The following is a 21,193-nucleotide window of genomic DNA, read 5'->3' as shown; positions in this document are numbered from 1 at the left end:
TGATAAGGTAGTAGATAATTTGGGAACTTTAACATTTGAAATATAAATATTAAAAATTATTATCTTTTTGCATAACCTTTTCAGTTTAAAAAAAAAAAATTATGAGATTCAATATCAAAACTTTTTCATGTTTCATTTTATAATTATTCAAAACATAATATTATTTATTTCTATTAGACGAAAAAAATTGTAAAACACATATTTAGAAACATATAATACAAACACAAATGTTTCAAGAAATTAAAATTAGGTCACAGTGCAATGGATTCTATTATTAGAAACTAAAAGGGTCTATCATTGTAAATAAATTGGAGGTTATCAAAGAAATTTTTTTCTTAAATTGAAATCAGGAAATAAATTCTCAATTATACTTTAAAAAATATAATTTTTTTTTAATTTTAAGTAATTCTTTTATACTAATTAAACGTTTATTATTTTTTTAAAAAAAATATTTTTTAAATATAATTTTTGTTTGTTTAAAATAAATAAAAAAATCAAATGCATTTTTATTCAACTCTATAATAATAATTTTCAAGTTTCATTAACAAAGTTTATTTTTAATCATTTAATAAATTGTTAAACTAATGTTTCAAACTACTAAGTTAAATTTGAAAAAAAAAATACTTTGTAATGCATTTTTGAAAAATATTTTAAATATTCATTTTAGACTTTTTTTATCATGGATAATTATGATATGATATACTTCTTTGACCTTTTTTTAGTCTATTTTATTGAATTTTTATATTAATCTTCATTAACAATAACAAACTATATTAAAAAATAAATGAAACAACACAAATTAATTTTCATTAAATTAAATTATTTTATTTATAATCTAAATTAACTTTAAAACATATTAATTATTTAATAAAAATTTTATTTTCTTGATTTTACATTAAAATTATTTTTTAATAGAAAAAATTACTTATATTTTATAATAATCTAAAAAAATATTTATCAATGAAATAAATAAATTTAATTTTTAAAATGTTTATTTATATTTATTGAATATTGATTTTATCTACAAAAAAAATAAAATAAAAAACACCTACATAGAAATCTACTTACTGAGAATGAAACCAAAACTATGTATGCATTTTTCATATTTCAGATGTCTTCCAATCGATTTTATACGTTGAATGGTAAATAAGTTCAATTTGATAAAGAAATGTGACATGAGTCTATTCAGTAATTTTAATTTTGTTTATTAAGCTTTCAGATTTGCCTTCATAATTTTTTAATAAATTTTGAAATCAATATTTTTATTTGTTTTAAATTTATGAATTTTGTTTCTCTAAAATACTTTCTTTTTTTTTGTATTTTACCGATCTTAAATTTCAATTCACAATTCTTACATTATTAATATTTATTTTATAAATGTTATACTTTTTTTTTCTCGTCACACATTCGCGTCATATTATGTATTAGACTTCAAAATAACTAGTGACGAAAAATATATATTTATAAGAGTCAATATCAAAAACTTTCATTTTATAATTATAAAATCATAATTGAATCCTATTTTTATTAGATAAAAGAAAGTAAAATACTCTAGATGAAATATTATACCAAATTCTAATATTAAATAGTATATCATTTATGTTTAAACTCACCCCAACTTAATTTGAAGAATAAATCTTTATAAATATTATATGATATTTGTACCATTTATTAACTACAACAATATATTAATCACGTGTAATGGAATCATGCATATTAATCACGTGTAATGGAATCATGCATATTAATCACGTGTAGTTTAGCTCTGAATCTATCTCACTGGTGATGGAAAGTTAGGAAGGGTTTAGGGTTTCATACTTTTACGGATAACTTATCCTATTTTCTGGTTAGGAAGGATAGAGTTGGGGAGGTTTCTCCAGTTTACAGTAAGTTGTGGAGGTGCAAAGCTTTGCCTTCCGCTTTGGTCACTGTTTGGAGGGTGATGGAGAATAAGATTGTTACTAGGGTAAATTTGAAAAGGCGAGGGGTGGTGGTAGAGAATCTGGTGTGTGGTTTGTGTGGGAAGGTGGAAGAGTCGTCCTGTCATCTGTTTTCTGCGAGTTTACCTGGCGGATGTGGTGTCTTTGTTTTGAGTGGCTTGGAGTGTCGTTTGTTATTCACAAGGACCCTTTGGTAAACTTCCAACAATTCAGGTTGTATTCGACTTCTGATGTGGTTAATGACGTTTGGGATGCGATTTGGGTTGGTGTTGTGAGTGAAATTTGGAGACATGGGAACTCGGTGACCTTCGACAGGGGCGTGATAGATGCGCTCGAGGTATTTGCACTGGTACAGGTAAATGTTTGGTCTTGGATTTTTGCAAAGTCCTATTGTAATTTCTTTATGTACCTCAACTAGGTTTTGAATCCAGTGGATTGTATGAGGCTAGTTGTTTAATGTTTTCTTGAATTGATTTGGTTGTTCCTTATTTAAGTTGGACGGTGTTCCTTGGTTGAAGGTTGGTAAGGTGCTAGCTCTTCATGTATAAGGGTTGGACCACCCCTGAAGTGGTTCCCATTTCTTTATTTTTTATTACTGATAAAAAAAACTAGTGACGCAAAGTAACTCACCACGTTCATTAAGAGTTTCATAATATTAAAATAAGCATAGAAAGCATATAACAATAATTTGAACAATATATTACCTTGAATTATGTCAATCTATTCTTTTTAAGTCACACTATGAATAACTTATTTCAGTTCTTACTAGTTCTAATTTAAGTGTTATTTCACAACAAATTTATTCATAAGCATAAGCATAAGAAGCAAGTGAATAAGTAAAGAAGGTTTCCATTCTTGAAGGGTAACAACTTAAAATGGGGTAAACTTCTTTTCCTTCAAGCTTTCCACAGTATCCTTCAGGCTCACTTCCAAAGGAGTATATTCAAGCCCCAAGCTTTTTGCTTTTTCCTTCGAAACCTGGTATATTGCTGGATATGGCTTATCGTCTATACACCTGTAATGTGTTGTTGATAGAGTAAAAGGGTATTAGAAAAATCAGAACAACAAGAACATGAACTATTTATAATTTACAAACACGTAACAAAGTTATATGAATGGTGTGCAATCTTGAAACTATGATGAAAATAGTTATACTCACTTCTCTGGAAGTTGTATTGTTGGGAACAAATCACGCAAGATCTTGACAGCATTTGAGTGATGTTCCACTCTCTCAACCAGTAAATATCTTCCATTAGCTGAAGCATTCTCATATGCTAGAATATGGGCATTTGCAACATCTCTCACGTCGATCCATCCCACACTTACATTTTTAAATGTTGGAGAACCTGTATCAAGGCCATGCAACACTTTCTTCAATTATCTAAGAATTGTGCAGCTAAAAATCATAACATAGTTTGAGTTGAAAATGACCCATAACATAGTTTGAGTTAAAAAAAAATATTAGATTGTGAAATGAAGATGCAGAAAAAGGAAAAAGTAGAAAATTGAGAGCATATATAATAATGTAAAAATAGTAATTACCATTAACAAAATTTAGAACTGCAGCAGCACTGGTGTTAAGAACTGGTTGCAAGAGAGGTCCACTAACCAATGCTGGGTTTATTGTAACCAAATCAATATTGTTTTCCTTTGCAAATTTCCACGCAGCCTCTTCTGCCAATGTCTTTGAAAGGTCATACCATCCCTCCGTTCTCCTCAAGAATTCCGGGTCGGAAAACCAAGTCTCGTCAACCACTACATCAGGGGTTTTATTAGGGCTTTCTTTGTTCGCAACTGCAGCAATAGAAGAAGTTAAAACGACGCGTTTCAGCGTGGGCGAGTTCACGCACGATTTCAGAACATTCAGAGTCCCCTTCAAAGCTGGATCCAGCAACTCAGCCTGAAATAGATAAAGTAAAAACAAAATATATATAGCCACAGATAATGCTCAAATGGAATTTGAAACCAAACAAACCTGCGGGTCCTTGGCAATGAAAAAAAAGGGAGAAGCAGTGTGAAACACAGCATGACAACCTTGAACAGCATAGTCAAAGGAACCTTCTTCTAGAAGATTCGCCTTGATGAGAGTCAATCTCTCCTTCGCACCATCAAGGTTAAACAAGTGATCAACCTTTTTTGGATCACCTGCACATCACAAATTATCCAATCTTTAATTAATTTTCGAAAATGTAATATAGAAAATATTGAGAGAGGAAAAGAAAAAGTAATATAGAAGAAGAAAAACACATACTTAGGTCGCGAACAGTGGCCTTAACAGTGTAACCGCGTTGGAGGAGAAACTTCACGAGCCAGGAAGCGATGAAACCGGAGGCGCCGGTAACACACACTACTTCTCCGGCGCCGGTGCTCATTCTGGTTTATGTTCTTCTGCTCTGAGCTGATTCTGTGTTGAGTGTTATGTTATGGTGTGTTCACTCAATCTCAAACTCAGATTTTATAAGCACCAAAGTGTTGATGGGAACAACACATGGCTCGAAAAAAAATATTATTGTAGTATTATAATGGTTTGTGGAATGAATGTGTTTTGCTTTTTCAGTTTCAAAGTATCATTTTTGTAGATGAACGTGTTTTGCTTTTTCAGAGGCCAAGTATCATTTTTCGTAAATAAATAGACACGCGCAGAACGCTACCCAGACCCAAGTTAAAATATAGTTCATCCTAAATTTCAGAATCATGTAAAGAAAACTATTTTTTTTCCTTTATAGAAAAATACGAAAAATAATATTAAATATCATATAATAGTTATAAAGATTTATACTTCTATATAGGCTGTGTTGAGTCTAGACAGAAATTATGCACCGGTGATGTTAACATTTTGTATATATTTTTTCTAATCTCTTTAAACAATTTTTTTTTATATAGTGTTTATTTTTTTTACATAAAGAAATTAAAAAAAAAAGGTTTTTATTATTAATAAAACAAACAAATTTAAATATTTTGATAGAGACTCGTACAAATGACTTGTACGTCTCCCCCATCAATGGGTTGACCGATACCATGCCTCGGTCCCCATCAATGGGCAAACCAAGCCACAAATTCAATTACGCTCAAGCAGAGTTAATCGAGTTAATTAAAGGTTAAAAGTTAGGTAATGTATTTTTAAACATGATCCAAACCTTCTAATTTGACCCAATAAGAAATACCCACTAAAATAATATAAATAGCAAAGATTTCAAGAATCACATACGTCATCATACAGTGCTCTGACTACCGAGTGTCAAATACTAAACATGAGCTTCGGAGTGCTTTTTGCAGGTACCATCCGAGTCTGGGCTACAAGGAGACCAAGAGGTGGAACGAGTAGAAGGAAGGAAAGAACTTGCTTGGAGAGGAAGTGAAGTGTTATCCGACCAACCAACCAAGGAAGGAGAGGAGCAATCTCAATAGTTCTTTGGGTCCTAACCCCGTTCGAGAACAATTGGCGCTCACCATGGGACCGAGAGAATTCGTGTTAAGAAGAAAGTAGATGGTATCAACCTGAAGCATGACAAGTGAGAGAATGACCGAAGTTAAGCTTATGACACTATTGATGTCGCTATAACGAGGGATGTGAGATGAATGAGGAGATCGCATGGAAGAATCAAGATGAGATCCTAGCTCTCTGAGAGGAGAATGAAAAGATGAAGAAGAAGCTCAGGGAAGGAGACCATCTGCTGGACCGACCAACCTTGTCGGCAGGTCCTTCACCACTCCCACCGATCCCAAGACTATTGAGGGGCCGAAGGACAAGGTCCACACTCTAGAGAAGGATGGTGATTCCTACCCGAACAAGTCAGCCCTAACGACCAGAATCCTCGATTCGGTCTGTCGGCATCCTTTTACCGATTCCATAATCGGGGTACCATTGTCAAACAAGTGGAAGGGCTTCAATAGGGAGCGTTATGATGACACAATTGACCGGACGAGCACATAAAATAACTCGTTTCGATGTTTAAAAATTATTTTTGTAAGCAAATTAATTAAATTTAATTGATTAAATTTTAAATTAGTTTTATTATATATTTTTAAATTGCTATTAATATAGTAACTAAATATTTATAAATATATTTATTAATTTAGTAAATGAATAATCAAAGTAATTAATAAAACAAAACAAAATAAATTTAATATTTTTTTAATATATATTATTAAAATGATTAAAATAAAAATATTAAAATAAGAAATAAGATAAGATAAAATAAATTAAATTTTGATACTTTATTTCATATGAAATATAATACTTTTATTTACTAAAATTTTATAATAATTTTCTGTTTTAATTTAAATTTGCTTTTAACTTTAATTATATTTTTAAATTTTTTTTCACATTAAAATATTTTAAAAAAATTATATTATAAATTATCTTTAAAATATATTAATATATACACTACTAGAAAATTATGAAATAGAAATCAATTTTAGAGATTAAAAATAATTAATTGTTATAATAATTAAATTAGATACTATTTTAGAGACTTTTTTTTTAAATTAATTCTTATTATTCTTAAATAGTTTATAAATTGGTATGCTACCAAAGTTTTAACTACCAATTATTTAAATTTGGTAACAAAAACTTGGTAGTTAATTAGATATCAATTTAGGAATTATTTATCAATAATAAAATCTAATTTATAAATAAATAAAAATTTACTTTCTAAAATATCTCTAATTTAATTAATATAACAATTAATTATTTTTATTTATAAAATTAGTTTTTATTTAATAGTTTTTTAATGATAATTAAACTTATTTTGATTACAACATTATTATGCATATATGGTATGGTGTGTGAATTCACAAATAAATTTCCTTTTCCTTTCTTTCAACACTTTACTTTAAATGTTTGAATTCAGACACACTTGCACATTATGTTTGTTTTCACAGTTTCACTATTTTGACGGATAGAAGGAAGGTGAGTTGAGTGTTTGTTTTGAGAAAGTAGCTTATGAACGTCACGTAGATCACGTAGATCACGTAGATCACGTAGATCACGCAAAAGTTATGTCACTCCTGAACCTTTGCACAGTGTAATTTTGTTTTTTTCTTTTTAATGGAGTCAAACGCTTTATTCAGAAATTGCACTTAAATTGTTTTAAAATGACTCGTTTCAATGTGTTTTTTTTGTGTATTAAATTTTTTAAATAATAATAATAATAATTAAAATTAATTTATAAAATACTAATATAATTATAAATAATAATATTAATTAAAATAAAATTTTAAAATAATAATGAATAAAAATAAAAATTAATAATGATTAAATAAACTTATTAAATAATAATAATAATATAATAAAAATAAATATATATAATAATAAATATATTAATTATAACAAATAAGTATAAAAATAATATTATTATTTAAACTTAATATACAAATGTATTTTAATTAAATTTTTATAATTATAATACTAAAATATTTTTTTTTTATTTATTATTTTTTTCAAACAATTTGACCAATTCGTATTTTTTAACTAAATTCTTATAAAATTATGAAAAATAATGTTTTAATTATAGAAAATTAAAATATAAAAAAGAATTATTTAACTAGAAATAATTAAAAATAATTAACTTAAATCCACTTAAAAATATCACATATTTTATTATTTAAATACTTTTAAACATAACAATATGTAAACTTACCTTTTAATTTTTTTAAAAATTAAAATTTTTCCAACAATCATCATCATCATCACATCACAAAAACCTTAATAAATCCTCTCTACATATTAAATCTACTTACTTCAATTCAAACAACCTATTTTTTTTTACACTTTTTCTTCTAAATTACTCCCAATCCACTTCAATAACAAATTTTGATACATCAAGACAATAAAGTTGATGGGCCTAATCTAGATTGAAAATATCTCTTTGACAATCTATTTTTCATCCAGAATCACTTAATTATGATCTTTTATAATAAAATACATATTAAAAATAATAAAGTATTATAATAAAATAATAATATATGGAATTCGAATTTCAACTTGAAAGAGAAATAACAGTGTACCGACATTTTCCTAAGTGGAGATAAAGACAAGTTAGGTTCTGGAAGCCACTCCTTTTTTTTTTTTGTATCTCTAGAACCATGTAGTAACCATATCCAACTAACACTTTTTCTAATGGAAAACGCACTCTAACTTTCTCCATTTCTTTTAAAACGCCACTTTCAGATTCAGTTAACACATCATAACATAACACTCAACACAGAATCAGCTCGCAGAAGATAATCCAGAAATGAGCACCGGCGCCGGACAAGTAGTGTGTGTTACCGGCGCCTCCGGTTTCATCGCTTCCTGGCTCGTCAAGTTTCTCCTCCAACGCGGTTACACTGTTAAGGCCACTGTTCGCGACCCAAGTATGTGCTTTTTTTCTTCTATAGGTTTTTTTTGTCCTTGGTGATTATTTGTGAAGATGGTGATGTATTACTAAAGATTGGATAATTTGTGATGTGCAGATAATTCCAGTAAGGTTGATCACTTGCTTAACCTTGAAGGTGCCAAGGAGAGGTTGCATCTCGTGAAGGCGAATCTTCTAGAAGAAGGTTCCTTTGACGCTGCCGTTGAAGGTTCTCACGCTGTATTTCATACTGCTTCTCCCTTTTTCAACAATGCCAAAGATCCGCAGGTTTGTTTCGTTTGCATTGCAATTCGATTTGTGCATTTTTTTTTATCTGTGGATTGTAATATTTTGATTTTACTTTGTGTATTTTAGACTGAGTTGTTGGATCCAGCTTTGAAGGGGACTCTGAATGTTCTGAAATCGTGTGTGAACTCGCCCACGCTGAAACGTGTCGTTTTAACTTCTTCCATTGCTGCAGTTTCGTTCAACTACAGGCCTAAAACCCCTGATGTTGTGGTTGACGAGACTTGGTATTCCGATCCTGAATATTGTAAGGAAAATGGGGTATGTGCTGTTTCCCCTAATCAACTTGTTAATCCTTACTACCGAGATTAAACATCATTGGTGAACCACACAAATAGTAGATATGCTTCTTAAAAGATAACAATTAATTGCCTCTGAACACTGATTACACAATAACTACTGAACTGTAATACTTATATTTATTGAAATGTCAACAAAGTGTTATAATTTGTCATGTTACCCTGTTTTTCACATTCCTTGTTTTTCTTATGTTTTAGTTATGGTATAACCTTTCAAAGACTTTGGCCGAAGATGCTGCCTGGAAATTTGTGAAAGAAAACAATATTGACTTGGTTACAGTGAACCCGGCATTGGTTTCTGGACCTCTCTTGCAACCAGAGCTTAACACCAGCGCTTCTGTAGTTTTGAATTTGGTTAATGGTAATTACTATTTATTCATTATGCTGCAAGGTTTCTATTATTTGCTTTGTCTGCATCTATGTAATTTTTTGAAAATTTAAACTCTGTTATGACTTTTGACTGCACAATTCTTAGATGATTGAAGAAACTCTATGGCCTTGATGCAGGTGCGCAAACATTTAAAAATGATATTGTGGGATGGGTGGACGTGAGAGATGTTGCAATGGCCCATATTCTAGCATATGAGAGTGCTTCAGCTAATGGAAGATATTTACTAGTTGATAGAGTCGCACACTTCTCAGAGGTTGTCAAGATTTTACGTGATTTGTACCCAACATTGCAAATTCCAGAGAAGTGAGTATAATTCTTTTTATAGTATCAAAATTGTCAACATGGTCTTGTTTTTGTTTTGCATTGTATAATCATAAGTAATTTGATGGAGTTTTTGTTGTTCTGATATTTCTAAAACCGTTTCACTGTGTCAACAATATTACCAGGTGTGAAGATGATAAGCCATATGTGCCAATATTCCAGGTTTCGAAGGAAAAAGCAAAGAGCTTGGGGCTTGAATTTACTCCTTTGGAAGTGAGCCTCAAGGATACTGTGGAAAGCTTGAAGGAAAAGAACTTTCTCAAACTTTAAGGTGTTGTTGTGTTACCCTTAAAGAAACAGTGGAAACCTTCTTTGTTCTTAGTTTGGCTTCTTATGGTGATGCTTATGAATAAATTTACTGTAAAATAAGACTTAAATCAGAAGATGTAAGTTCTGATATAAGTTATTCTTGGTGTAGTGTGTACGAGTGAGAACTAAGTTTCAAGCTTGGTTGTCCTAGTAGAGTTTGTGTCCTTGTTGTATAATATACCGTTTGAATATTTTGATTGTGTTTAGATTTTTTTTAAGATAATGAAAATAATAAATAAAATTAAAATGTTTGATATAAATATTATTATAATGAAGAATAATCACTAAATTATAAAAATTAAAATATGTAAAAAATTATAAAAATATATCATTATTTATTAATATTATTATAATTAAATACCAATGTCTGTTAATTGTTTGACGAAAGTCCTCAAAGATATGATGTGCAGTTTTCATGAAGTCTGTTTTGGTGGTTATATCGAGGTTTCACTTTTTAGCACTGTAATATACAAAAGGGTAATGTAAACTTTTAATTGGGATGTAAACTTTAAATTAGTTACTATGTAAACTAAAATATATTTAATAATAATAGAAATTAATTTAAAAATTAAATATTTTTTAATTTTTAAAATAATCTCTAATTTAGTTAATATAGTAATTAATTATTTTTACATTTTATCTTTAAAAAATAATTTTTATTTGATAATTTTTAGTAGTGATAGAAAAAAATAAAAGAAAGCGTTATTTAAATTGTTGACTAAAATTAAAGATATTATTTTAAATAATATTTTTTAGATATTATCTAAATTAAAAAATCGAGTAGTGGAAGTATTATTTGGAATGCAATTATTATTTATTAAACAACCAATCAAGTATTGTTTAAAATATAATCACTTGTGACTCAGCAACCAAGTATCATTTGAAAAATAGTCACTATTAGTTAAGACTCTTTGAATATGATTAAAACTGAATATTGTTTGAGCAATTAAATAGTCACTATTAATTAAGATTGAGTATTGTTTGAACATAATATTGGTTAAAACTAAATATTGTTTGAATCACAACAGTTCTTAACTAAGACTGAAAATTGTTTGGAACACAATCATTCCGATAAAAATACTTGAATCACAATAGTTCTTAATTAAGACTGAAAATTGTTTAAAACACAATCACTCCTGATAAATATTTGGTTACAATATAATGTGATCAAACAATTATATAATTATTCACTAAAATAAGTGTTATACAAGATAAAGTTCACTATTTAGATTGCTAAAGAACACGCTTAATATTTCAACTTCATTCATATTTGTTTATAACTTTGTAAGTTTGTGTAAATTTTCAACTTTTTTTTTTTTAAATATCTTCTATATAAATAGAGTTGTGTCATTGCCGTTTGATATTGTAAGACAAAAGGAATTATTTCGTTTTATAATTGCGTTTGTCCTTATAGATTTAATGGTTGTAATAAATGTTATTCATAAAACATTAAATGTATATTTCTATTTGAAGGAACATTCTAATACTAACATAACTTATATGTCCACGACATTAAATACATATTTATATTTTTTATATGAATAAATATTTTGATAACATAATTTATTAATCTAAGTATACGAAAATATAATTTATTAGTTTTATATAAGTATACGAAATTGATTGACTACGTACAAAAATATGTAGAAATGATAAATTGTTATTTCTAGAAGGTTGTAGACATAAAGTAATGTTAACACCTTATTCTTTAATACATATTATGATATTGACAATTTTTGTAAAATTGTCTTGATGGTTAGAGAAAGTATAAGCATTAATATATTAAGGTTGTAAAATGAAATACCAAAAACAATATTTTATTACATAAAAGTTAAAACCTATAAAACAAATATACATAAACAAGTAAGTATGCATCTACTAATATCAACTGAAGCAACTACGTGTATCAAAAATTTATTTTTATATACTTTATTGTAACAAAAATAACTTGGACCTGTCAGTATTTTCTCTAATAAAATCACCGACATTCCAATTTATTTATAATTTGATATTCTATAAATATACTAATTGACACACGTGAGGTTTTTTTTACGAGGATATGAGTTTATTAGAAACTATGAAAAGATAAAAAGTATTAAAATGAGTATGTACGGACATGAACATCTAGGCACGAAATTACTAGCATAATAAATTATTAACAGCTACAGTTAAGGCATCACTTCCAAACAATTTAATTGAAAAAGATTCTGAAATATTGCCTCTAGGCTTTTCATGTTTTGATTTGGAAAATAATAGTTTTATAGCTTTTAGAGCTAAAGTTATATATATTGTTATGTGGTAATAAAAAATAAATTTATATTTAATAATATAAAAAATATTAAAATAATAATATTGAGAATTATAATCTGATGGTATAAAATTTTTGGAATTTTGATGTATAAGGTTCAGACACTCTCTTAAATGGCGTATCTGTGTCGGACACACGTATTGGTGTCGACACTCGTAAACACTCGTAGGACACTTATCGGTGAAGTGTTAAATTCAATAAATATTTATTGGATTTTTGAAAATTCTAGCATGGTTCTATAACACAATTTTAAAAGGTATAAATACAATAATTTTCTAAAACTCAAATTTATTGTATAAATTTTTATTATGATATAAAAATAAAAAACAAATTCTTTTAAATCAGTTATGAAAAATATATGCCTGCTCTCAAAAGAATCTGAAACATACTTCTACACATTGTTAATTTTACATTTATCTTCAATTAATGCCCGCGTGTAAATATTCCTATTTCAATAGTGAAAGTGCTTTTTCAGCTATTAGGTATTTCTCAAACTGATGGACGTAATGAGCCAGTCCAACCTTTATGTTGGAAAGCCAAGTCCTTATATCGAACTGTGAGTTTTGCTCCGGCTGCGAGTTACTCGATGAATTTTCGGCCACAGGTAACGGAAGAAAAAGACTTGGATGTGAAAATGATGGTGAAAAGGAGTGTGCCGTAGGATAAGAGATATGAGCAACCCAATAAGTGTAAAGTTACAGTAGATAAATATTGAAAACAAGCGTCACAACCTTGAATCACCTTGAACAGTAGAGTCAAATTAAGAAAATATAATAATTTTCAAATTAAACACAATTATTATATGTACAATATTTTACACAATTAATTTAATTATCTGATTATTTAAAATAATTATTTTAATTACTTCTTTTACTTTTAAAATGGTTTTCTAGACAAAATAATTTAAAAAAAAATTATTTTTCTTTTTTCACAAATTAGTCTTATTTTATGCTGTTTATATCGGCTTTTATTATTTTGACTTAATTAATGCTTTTAAAAAATTATTAAATATAAATAAATTTTAGAAAAAAAATATTTAATTATTATATTAAAAAGATTAGATAGTATATCATATACTAAAAAATTATCATTATTTAAATTTATTTTTATAGAAACTTGCACAAAATTTACAAAACATAATTTACAAACAGAAATTATAAAACAGAACTTACACAGTATTTGCGAAACTAGAAACTTATATAAACTAGAAACTACAATATTTATTCAGCTTCTTGATTTCTTTGTAAATTTTAACGTTTATCTCCAATTGATTTTATTCCTATCGCTTCTAAATTTTCCCATTTCAATCGTGAAAGTGTTTTTTCATCTGCTAGGTGTTTCTCGAATTGATGGACGTATTGAACTAGTTCGACCTCTATGTTGGAAAGTCAAGTTCTTATATCGAACTGCGAGTTTTGCTTCAGTTGCGTGTTGCTCGATGAATTTTCGGTCATAGGTGACAAAAAGAAGAAGACTTGGGTGTGAAAGAGGAGTGTTGTAGGATAAGAGATATAGAAGATACGAGAAGACTTGGGTATGGAAATGATGGTGAAGAGGAATGTGTTGTAGGACAAGAGATATATGAGATATGAGTAATCCAAGAAATGTGCAACATAAATATCAAATATTAAAGTAGAACAAGTGTGACAACTTTGAACGAGATAGCCAAAGGTATTAAGGAAATAATAATTATAAAATTAAATATAATTATGGTATGCAATTATTGTACGTACAATATTGTACATAATTATACACAATTAATTTAATTATCTGATTATTTAAAACAATTATTTTAATTACTTTTTCTACTTTTAAAATGGTTTTATAAACGAAATAATTGAAAATTTCTTACTTTTCTTTTTCCACAAATTAGTCAATCGGCTTTTAATGTTATTTTGACTTAATTAACGCCTTTAAAAAAATATTAAATATAAATAAATTTTAGAAAAAAAGTATTTAATTATTATATTAAAAATATTATCTGAAAAATTATAATTATTTAAATTTATTTTTGTAGAAACTTACACAGAATTTGCAAAACAAAACTTACACATTAGAAACTTATATAAACTAGAAACCTAAAGATTTATTCAGCTTCTTTGATTTTTTTTAAATTGTACGTTTATCTCCAATTGTTTCTATTCCTATCGCGTGTAAATCTTTCTATTTAAACCGTGAAAGTGTTTTTTTCATTTACTAGGTGTTTGTCGACTGATGGGCGTATTGAGTCAGTCCAAACTCTATGTGGAATCAAGATTGATGTGTTGACACCTAAGATAGTCTAGTCCTCTAGGTTCCACAAAGTCTAATATTACTAGACCATCTATGAGTCTTTTGACAAATAGTAGACAATATGAGTTCTTAACACGAATTTGGACAACAACTTATAACAATCAAATATTTTGTATATAAAATTAAGTGTTCAAATCATTATCTTTATCAACCATTTTATTCATATTTGGAAACATTTTATGACAAACAATCTTATAATTGTCTACTAAGAAAAAAAAAGTGAATTTATGTGTTTGTATTTTATTGTGATTAAATGTTTATATGTATATATCTTTTTGAATTGTTTATATAGACAAAACAAAGACCTTTAAATATTTAAATTAAAATTTTACTTATCAATCATCCAAACTAAAGAAGATAAAGATTTTTTTTATTGAACTTCAAGTAAATTGAGTGTTAACAAAATCAAAGCCAATGTATTTCATAAAACAAAATTAAAAAAAAAATGCTACAAATAATTTACATTTTTTTTTTATCGTACCTCACAATCAAAATGAAAGATCGTACGGTGGAAGTAAGTTGAAAATTATCAAAAGGTAAGCCCAAAACTCTTTAAAATTTGAGTAATTTGATAATGAGAGAAAGCATAAAAGACACGAACTTGTCCACAAACACTCAATTAAACATACAATTAATATTTATTTTAATATGTTTCTAAATCTTGTTAGTTTCATAATATACTTATTTATATATATATATATATATAAAAGTTGAGAACTTTAATTATTACAATTTTCTTTTATAAATAACTTTTTAGCTCATAAAAAATAATTCAGATTTTAATTTTATTTATAATATTTTTCTAAAAAAATTAAAATTAATATTTTTGTTTCGTATAAAATTTATGAATTATGTTCCATTAAAATTTACTTCTAAATAGATAAAAAAACATTCATTTTATAAATCGTATAAATCTTTCTTTGTTCCACATGCGGATACCATATTATATCATCATTTTAACGCTTTCTAAACAATTAATTATTTTTAATATAGAGGAATCAGAAATATTAAATTTATTTGTTTTATAAATATTAAAAACCTAATTTTATTTATTTAAGTAAAAAAAATAAACACTATATTTTAAAACTCAATATACAAATAAATTAATTTTAAGAGATTAGAAAAATATCATAAAATTTTTTAACCTCACGGTGCATCATTTGTATACAGACTCAACACAGCCTAATTAGGAGTATAAACCCTTTATAACTATTATATGATATTTAATATTATTTTTCGTATTTTTCTATAAATGGAAAATAAATTGTTTTCTTTACATTATTCTCAAATTTAGGATGAACTATATTTTAACTTGATCGATGTGGGACGCGTTTTTCGCATGTCTATTTATTTATCCATTTCTAGCGCTCTTTTCAAAACACTTTGGTTCTTATAAAAATCTCAGTCTGAGAGTGACTCAACACAGCACATTTCAACACTCAGATCAGAGCAGAAGAAGATAATCCAGAATGAGCACCGGCGCTGGACAAGTAGTGTGTGTTACCGGCGCCTCCGGTTACATCGCTTCCTGGCTCGTCAAGTTTCTTCTCCAACGCGGTTACACGGTTAAGGCCACTGTTCGCAACCTAAGTATGTGCTTTTTTTTTTCTTCTATAGTTTTTGTTTTTCTCGGTGATTATTTGTGTTGATGGTGATGCATTCGAAGATTAAAGATTGGATAAAATGTGATGTGCAGGTGATCCCAAAAAGGTAGATCATTTGCTTAACCTTGATGGTGCCAAGGAGAGATTGCATCTGGTGAAGGCGAATCTTCTAGAAGAAGGTTCCTTTGACTCTGCCGTTCAAGGTTGTCATGCTGTGTTTCACACTGCTTCTCCCTTTTTTCACGAGAGCAAGGACCCGCAGGTTTGTTCCCGTTTGCAATTCCGTTTGCGCATTCTTTTTATCTGTGGCTGTATAATATTTTGTTTTTACTTTATGTATTTCAGGTTGAGTTGCTGGATCCAGCTTTGAAGGGGACTCTGAATGTTCTGAAATCGTGTGTGAAGTCGCCCACGCTGAAACGCGTCGTTTTAACTTCTTCCATTGCTGCAGTTTCGTTCAACTACAGGCCTAAAACCCCTGATGTTGTGGTTGACGAGACTTGGTATTCCGACCCAGAATACTGTAAGGAAAATGGGGTATGTGCTGTTTCCCCTAATAAACTTTCTTTACATGTTAATCCTTATTACCGAGATGAAACTTCTTTGAAGAATCACACAAATAGTTGGTATGATCAAGTTTTGTGCTTTTTAGAAGATAACAATTAATTGTTTTTGAAGATTGAGATATACCGTTGTGCTATGCATTCACTAACTGTCTAAAAATATTGAACCGTGCACGGAACGCCAAAATGAGGTCCATAACTTCATGCGTAAAACTGACAATCATAGTGTAATACTCACTTCACTAGTTTCACTATTTGACTTTTGTAATACTTAGAGTTCACAACAATCCCCCATATTGCAAAAGTCAAGAGAAAGAAGAAAATCATAGTTCTCATATAAGATGTATTGCATCTTGAGTTGTTATATCAAACTGTATGAACTAGTCATAAATTGAAAAACTTAAAAAGTGTAGTAGTTGGTATAACAAGGCCTAAAAAGTATAACCAGTTTTTTTTTTAATTATACTCACTTCTCTGGAAGTTGCAATACGTATATTAAAAGAAAAATATAAATGCAACATTGCTCTTTACTTCCACATATATATGTGAGTCAGATCCTTCAAAGAAACCATTGGCTTAATTAACACCATTTATGAAAAAATCGAACAAAGTATCTCACGAGGATCACAACCAATAACTTTCATATGAGAATGTCTTCTATTCTTTGCTTTCCAAAGCATCTTAGTGCACAAAAGCTTTCCGCAATATGGCTAATGTTTTTCCTATTAAATTTTGATGTTAAAGCCAATGGTTTAAAATCCCGGATAGAGGTGCATAGCGGACAACTACAAAAATACTGAGTAGTAGGTTTCTTAAACAAAGCATAAGTAAACACCAACAATTATTTTAGTTGCATCCCATGTGAAGACTAGATATTGCTTCTTATGACTAAATTATGTTTGTTGTAATTTTGAGATTATGCACTCCTTGTTCACTTATTCAAAAGTCATCAAAGTGTTATAGTTAGTCATGTATATTATGTTACCTTGTTCTTCATATTTCTTGCTATTTCCAATTTATGTTTTAGATATGGTATAACCTCTCAAAGACTTTGGCCGAAGATGCTGCCTGGAAATTTGTGAAAGAAAACAACATTGACTTGGTTACAATGAACCCGGCATTGGTTGTTGGACCTCTCTTGCAACCAGAACTTAACACTAGTTCTGCTATGGTCTTAGATTTAGTTGATGGTAATTACTGTTTATACGTTATTCTCTAAAATGCCTATTATTTGATTTGCCTGCATCTTGATTAATTTTTTTCAACTCAAACTATGTTAATGTTATGGATCAAATAAAAAACATACATTAAAATGGAATATGAAAGAGAGGACTAATAATATGTTATGATTTTTCAACAACCTGTGTTATGATTCTTGGCTGAACAATTCTTAGATAATTGAAGAAACTGTTCCATCTCCTCGATTTAGGTTCGCCAACATTTAAAAATATAACTTTGGGATGGGTGGACGTGAGAGATGTTGCAATGGCCCATGTTCTAGCGTATGAGAGTGCTTCAGCTAATGGAAGATATCTGCTAGTTGAGAGAGTGACACACTTCTCAAACGTTGTGAAGATTTTACGTGATCTGTACCCAACATTGCAACTTCCAGAGAAGTGAGTATAATTATTTTGGTAGTTTCAAGATTGCAAACAATTATGTAGAACGTGAACATAAGTCCGCATCTGTTGTACCTTACCATTTGGTGCTTTATTTACTTGCTTGAAAACTGAATTTGGTGTCAGAAATGCATTCAGCACTGGTGATAAAATCGGTGTAGACGGTTTTACACCATACAGTCTGGTCAGTTTATTCAATTCAACAGCAGACAGTCTAGTCTAGTCTGTTTGTTTACATTAGACCGTCTAATCTTCTATCAGAAGGTTTAAACCATCTTGTTTGTTAGTAAAGTAAGTTTTTCCTTTTGTTATATGTTAGTCGTCTAATATGGTTTCACTTTGTGAACAATATTACCAGGTGCGTAGATGATAAGCCATATGATCCAGCATTTCAGGTTTCGAAGGAAAAAGCAAAGAGCTTGGGGATTGAATATATTCCTTTGGAAGTGAGCATCAAGGATACTGTGGAGAGCTTGAAGGAAAAGAACTTCGTCAAGTTTTAAGTTTGTGACCCTTCAAGAAACGTGGAAACCTTTATTAGTTGTTCACTTGGCTTCTCTTATGATCATGCTTATGAATAAATTTTAGTGTAAAATGAGACTTAATCAGACTGAAATAAGTTATTCTTGGTGTGGTTTACACTTCTCTTATGCTTTCATACTCTACTTTCTTATTTTAATATCTAAATTTAGCTCAATTGTCTTATAGACATTATCATCTTAAAAGCATATGGTTAATATCCAATTTCTTCCTAATAAATAAAGATATTAAATGAAATAAAGTAGAATTTATTAAAAACTTAACTTCATTTACGAATGCGGTTATTTGTAATAGCCGTATACTTAAATCATTTTTTACTCTAATTCTGAAGCGCGTCACTTACACTTTCATACTTTCTTTTTCTTAGCGCTTTGCGTTTTCTCTTCGTTTTTGTTATGGTGTTCCTCTCTTCTTTTGCGAGCTTCATTGTCTTCTCGTGTCATTATAAGTTCGTTGGAGCTCTCTTTCTTCTTCACTAATGGTTTATAAATTTTTTCGTTTCTCTTACTTTGTGTTTATTGCATTTTGTTACTACTTGTGTGGGTTTTTGCTTTGCTCCGTCGCTGTCTTCGCGTTTGCTGCCGCCGTCGTTTATGTCTCTGTTGTCGCGTCTGCTACCGCTGCTGTTGCTGCCTCCACTGTTGTCGTCGTTGCTGCCTTTCACGCACAAGGTTGATGGTGTTTTAAATTTTAAATTTTTATTTTAATGTTTAGGTTAAGGTTTAGGATTTAGCGTTTTTTATTTTTTTTATTTTTTTAAATAAGAATGCGGCTATTTACAATAGTCGCATTTATAAATCGTATTTACTAATGCGGCTAAATAGCCATATTCTTATCTATTGGATTTAAGACTACGTGTACATCAAATGCGCGCCGTTTAAAATTGAAAATAACCGTCGTCTTTTAACCTTTTAACCACTCTTATCCGAACCCAACCTTCAAATCCACTTTCCTAACAAAGCCAAGTTAAAAATCCTTAGATCATAATTCCAATACCCCGATATCGCGAGGCTCACTAACCTTTTTCCAAGAGGCCAAAACGATCTTCCTTCCGTCAAAACCTAAGGACGAGTCAATTGATGCATGATATCTTAACTCTTAGCAATGAACAAAAGAATACTGATAAGTAAAATTTTCTACACCAAATCATGCAAGCCTTACTATGCCTTACTGGTAGTCGACCTTGCGCATGATCAAATTAGTGTTTGGTTTGGTTTAATGGTTTTAATCCATTAAAAGTAGCAAAATATCACACTGCCCAAACATAAAGTTCAAGATGATTTGCTTCCGGATATGTATATCCGGAAGCATGATGGTGCCTTCTGGATAAAGATGTCCGTAGTCAAAGAGTGCTAGTTCCGGATGCCAATATTCGTAGGTAAAACTGACACTTCCGGATGCCAATATCCATAGACAAAGCTGACTCTTCCGAATGCCAATATCCATATGCAAAGTTGACACTTCCGGATATCAATATTCATAATTAATTATGTGACTTCTGAATATTAACATTTGTAAACAAATACGTAACAAGAGTAAAATTGGATTTAAAAAATTAATTCAGTCGCATATAAAAAATGATATATGACAGGAAAAATTTGTATCAAATTAAAACTCCGAGAGGAGTAATGGTTAAAAGATCGATTTTGTAGGTGAAAATGATTTTTGGCATCAGTAATTAGACAATACATATATTATCATCATTTTATTATTTGTGTGGGTTTATTCATGCAAAGGAAAATGTATAATTTAGAAAAACATTTGCCTTGACTTTAAATGACTTGGTTAGTTTCTATTTTATTTATTAAAATTGAATAAAGTAAAATAATCATATGATAATAATATATATATATATATATATATATATATATATATATTTGATTAGGAGTTAGAACAAACAGTAATATTGGGAAAAATGTTTTTAACTTTTATAACTTGAATCATATGCATACATTAAAATTTATACTCTTTGTTGATGCGTATAATGAAATTCATACACTTTTGCTCATGCATCCAATAAATTTTAAATAAAATTCATTTAGACCCCTTTAATTTCTAAATATATATCTAGGAAAGATATTAATTTTCTTAATATTTTTAAGATTTAAAGATGTTTTAATTTCTAAAAAATTTTCGAACTTTGTATCTAGTTGTTAATGTATTTTTTTATTCTTAAAATGTTTATACATTTTTTGTATTTAGTCTTTGAAAAGATTTATTTATACTCCGTTCTTATTATTATATTATTTTTTTAAAGTAATTTTTAAAATGTCTGTAGATATTTCTTTTAGTTTTTCAATTTTTTTATCATCAGCAAATTATGTGTTTTTAATCATGAAATAATGTCAATGCATATAATGTAT

The 21,193-nt window shown here is 28.8% G+C and overlaps 3 protein-coding genes across 3 annotated transcripts; 2 read left to right on the top strand and 1 right to left on the bottom strand.

Moving 5' to 3' along the window:
• Window positions 1-2,552: 2,552 nt before the first annotated feature.
• Window positions 2,553-4,379, bottom strand: LOC137834865 (cinnamoyl-CoA reductase CAD2). Its single transcript, XM_068643088.2, has 5 exons — window positions 4,192-4,379; window positions 3,916-4,085; window positions 3,483-3,840; window positions 3,100-3,286; window positions 2,553-2,955 (listed from the first exon to the last, which is right to left on the bottom strand). The coding sequence occupies exons 1-5, from the start codon at window positions 4,310-4,312 to the stop codon at window positions 2,811-2,813; spliced, it is 981 nt and encodes a 326-aa protein (XP_068499189.1). The 5' UTR covers window positions 4,313-4,379; the 3' UTR covers window positions 2,553-2,810.
• A 3,617-nt stretch (window positions 4,380-7,996) lies between these two features.
• Window positions 7,997-10,164, top strand: LOC137834863 (cinnamoyl-CoA reductase CAD2). Its single transcript, XM_068643086.2, has 6 exons — window positions 7,997-8,297; window positions 8,397-8,566; window positions 8,654-8,845; window positions 9,082-9,244; window positions 9,391-9,577; window positions 9,721-10,164. The coding sequence occupies exons 1-6, from the start codon at window positions 8,177-8,179 to the stop codon at window positions 9,863-9,865; spliced, it is 978 nt and encodes a 325-aa protein (XP_068499187.1). The 5' UTR covers window positions 7,997-8,176; the 3' UTR covers window positions 9,866-10,164.
• Window positions 10,165-15,836: 5,672 nt separating this feature from the next.
• Window positions 15,837-18,929, top strand: LOC137834864 (cinnamoyl-CoA reductase CAD2). The gene is made up of 6 exons (XM_068643087.2): window positions 15,837-16,094; window positions 16,201-16,370; window positions 16,454-16,645; window positions 17,699-17,861; window positions 18,101-18,287; window positions 18,649-18,929. Exons 1-6 carry the CDS (start codon window positions 15,974-15,976, stop codon window positions 18,791-18,793), a joined length of 978 nt encoding a protein of 325 aa, XP_068499188.1. The 5' UTR covers window positions 15,837-15,973; the 3' UTR covers window positions 18,794-18,929.
• Window positions 18,930-21,193: the final 2,264 nt, after the last annotated feature.

Source organism: Phaseolus vulgaris, chromosome 5 (assembly GCF_051622355.1).
Source record: "Phaseolus vulgaris cultivar YP4 chromosome 5, ASM5162235v1, whole genome shotgun sequence".
In the NCBI taxonomy this organism is placed as follows: domain Eukaryota; kingdom Viridiplantae; phylum Streptophyta; class Magnoliopsida; order Fabales; family Fabaceae; genus Phaseolus; species Phaseolus vulgaris.
The sequence above is the reverse complement of the archived record's forward strand: the minus strand, read 5'-3'. Positions and strand labels throughout refer to the sequence as shown.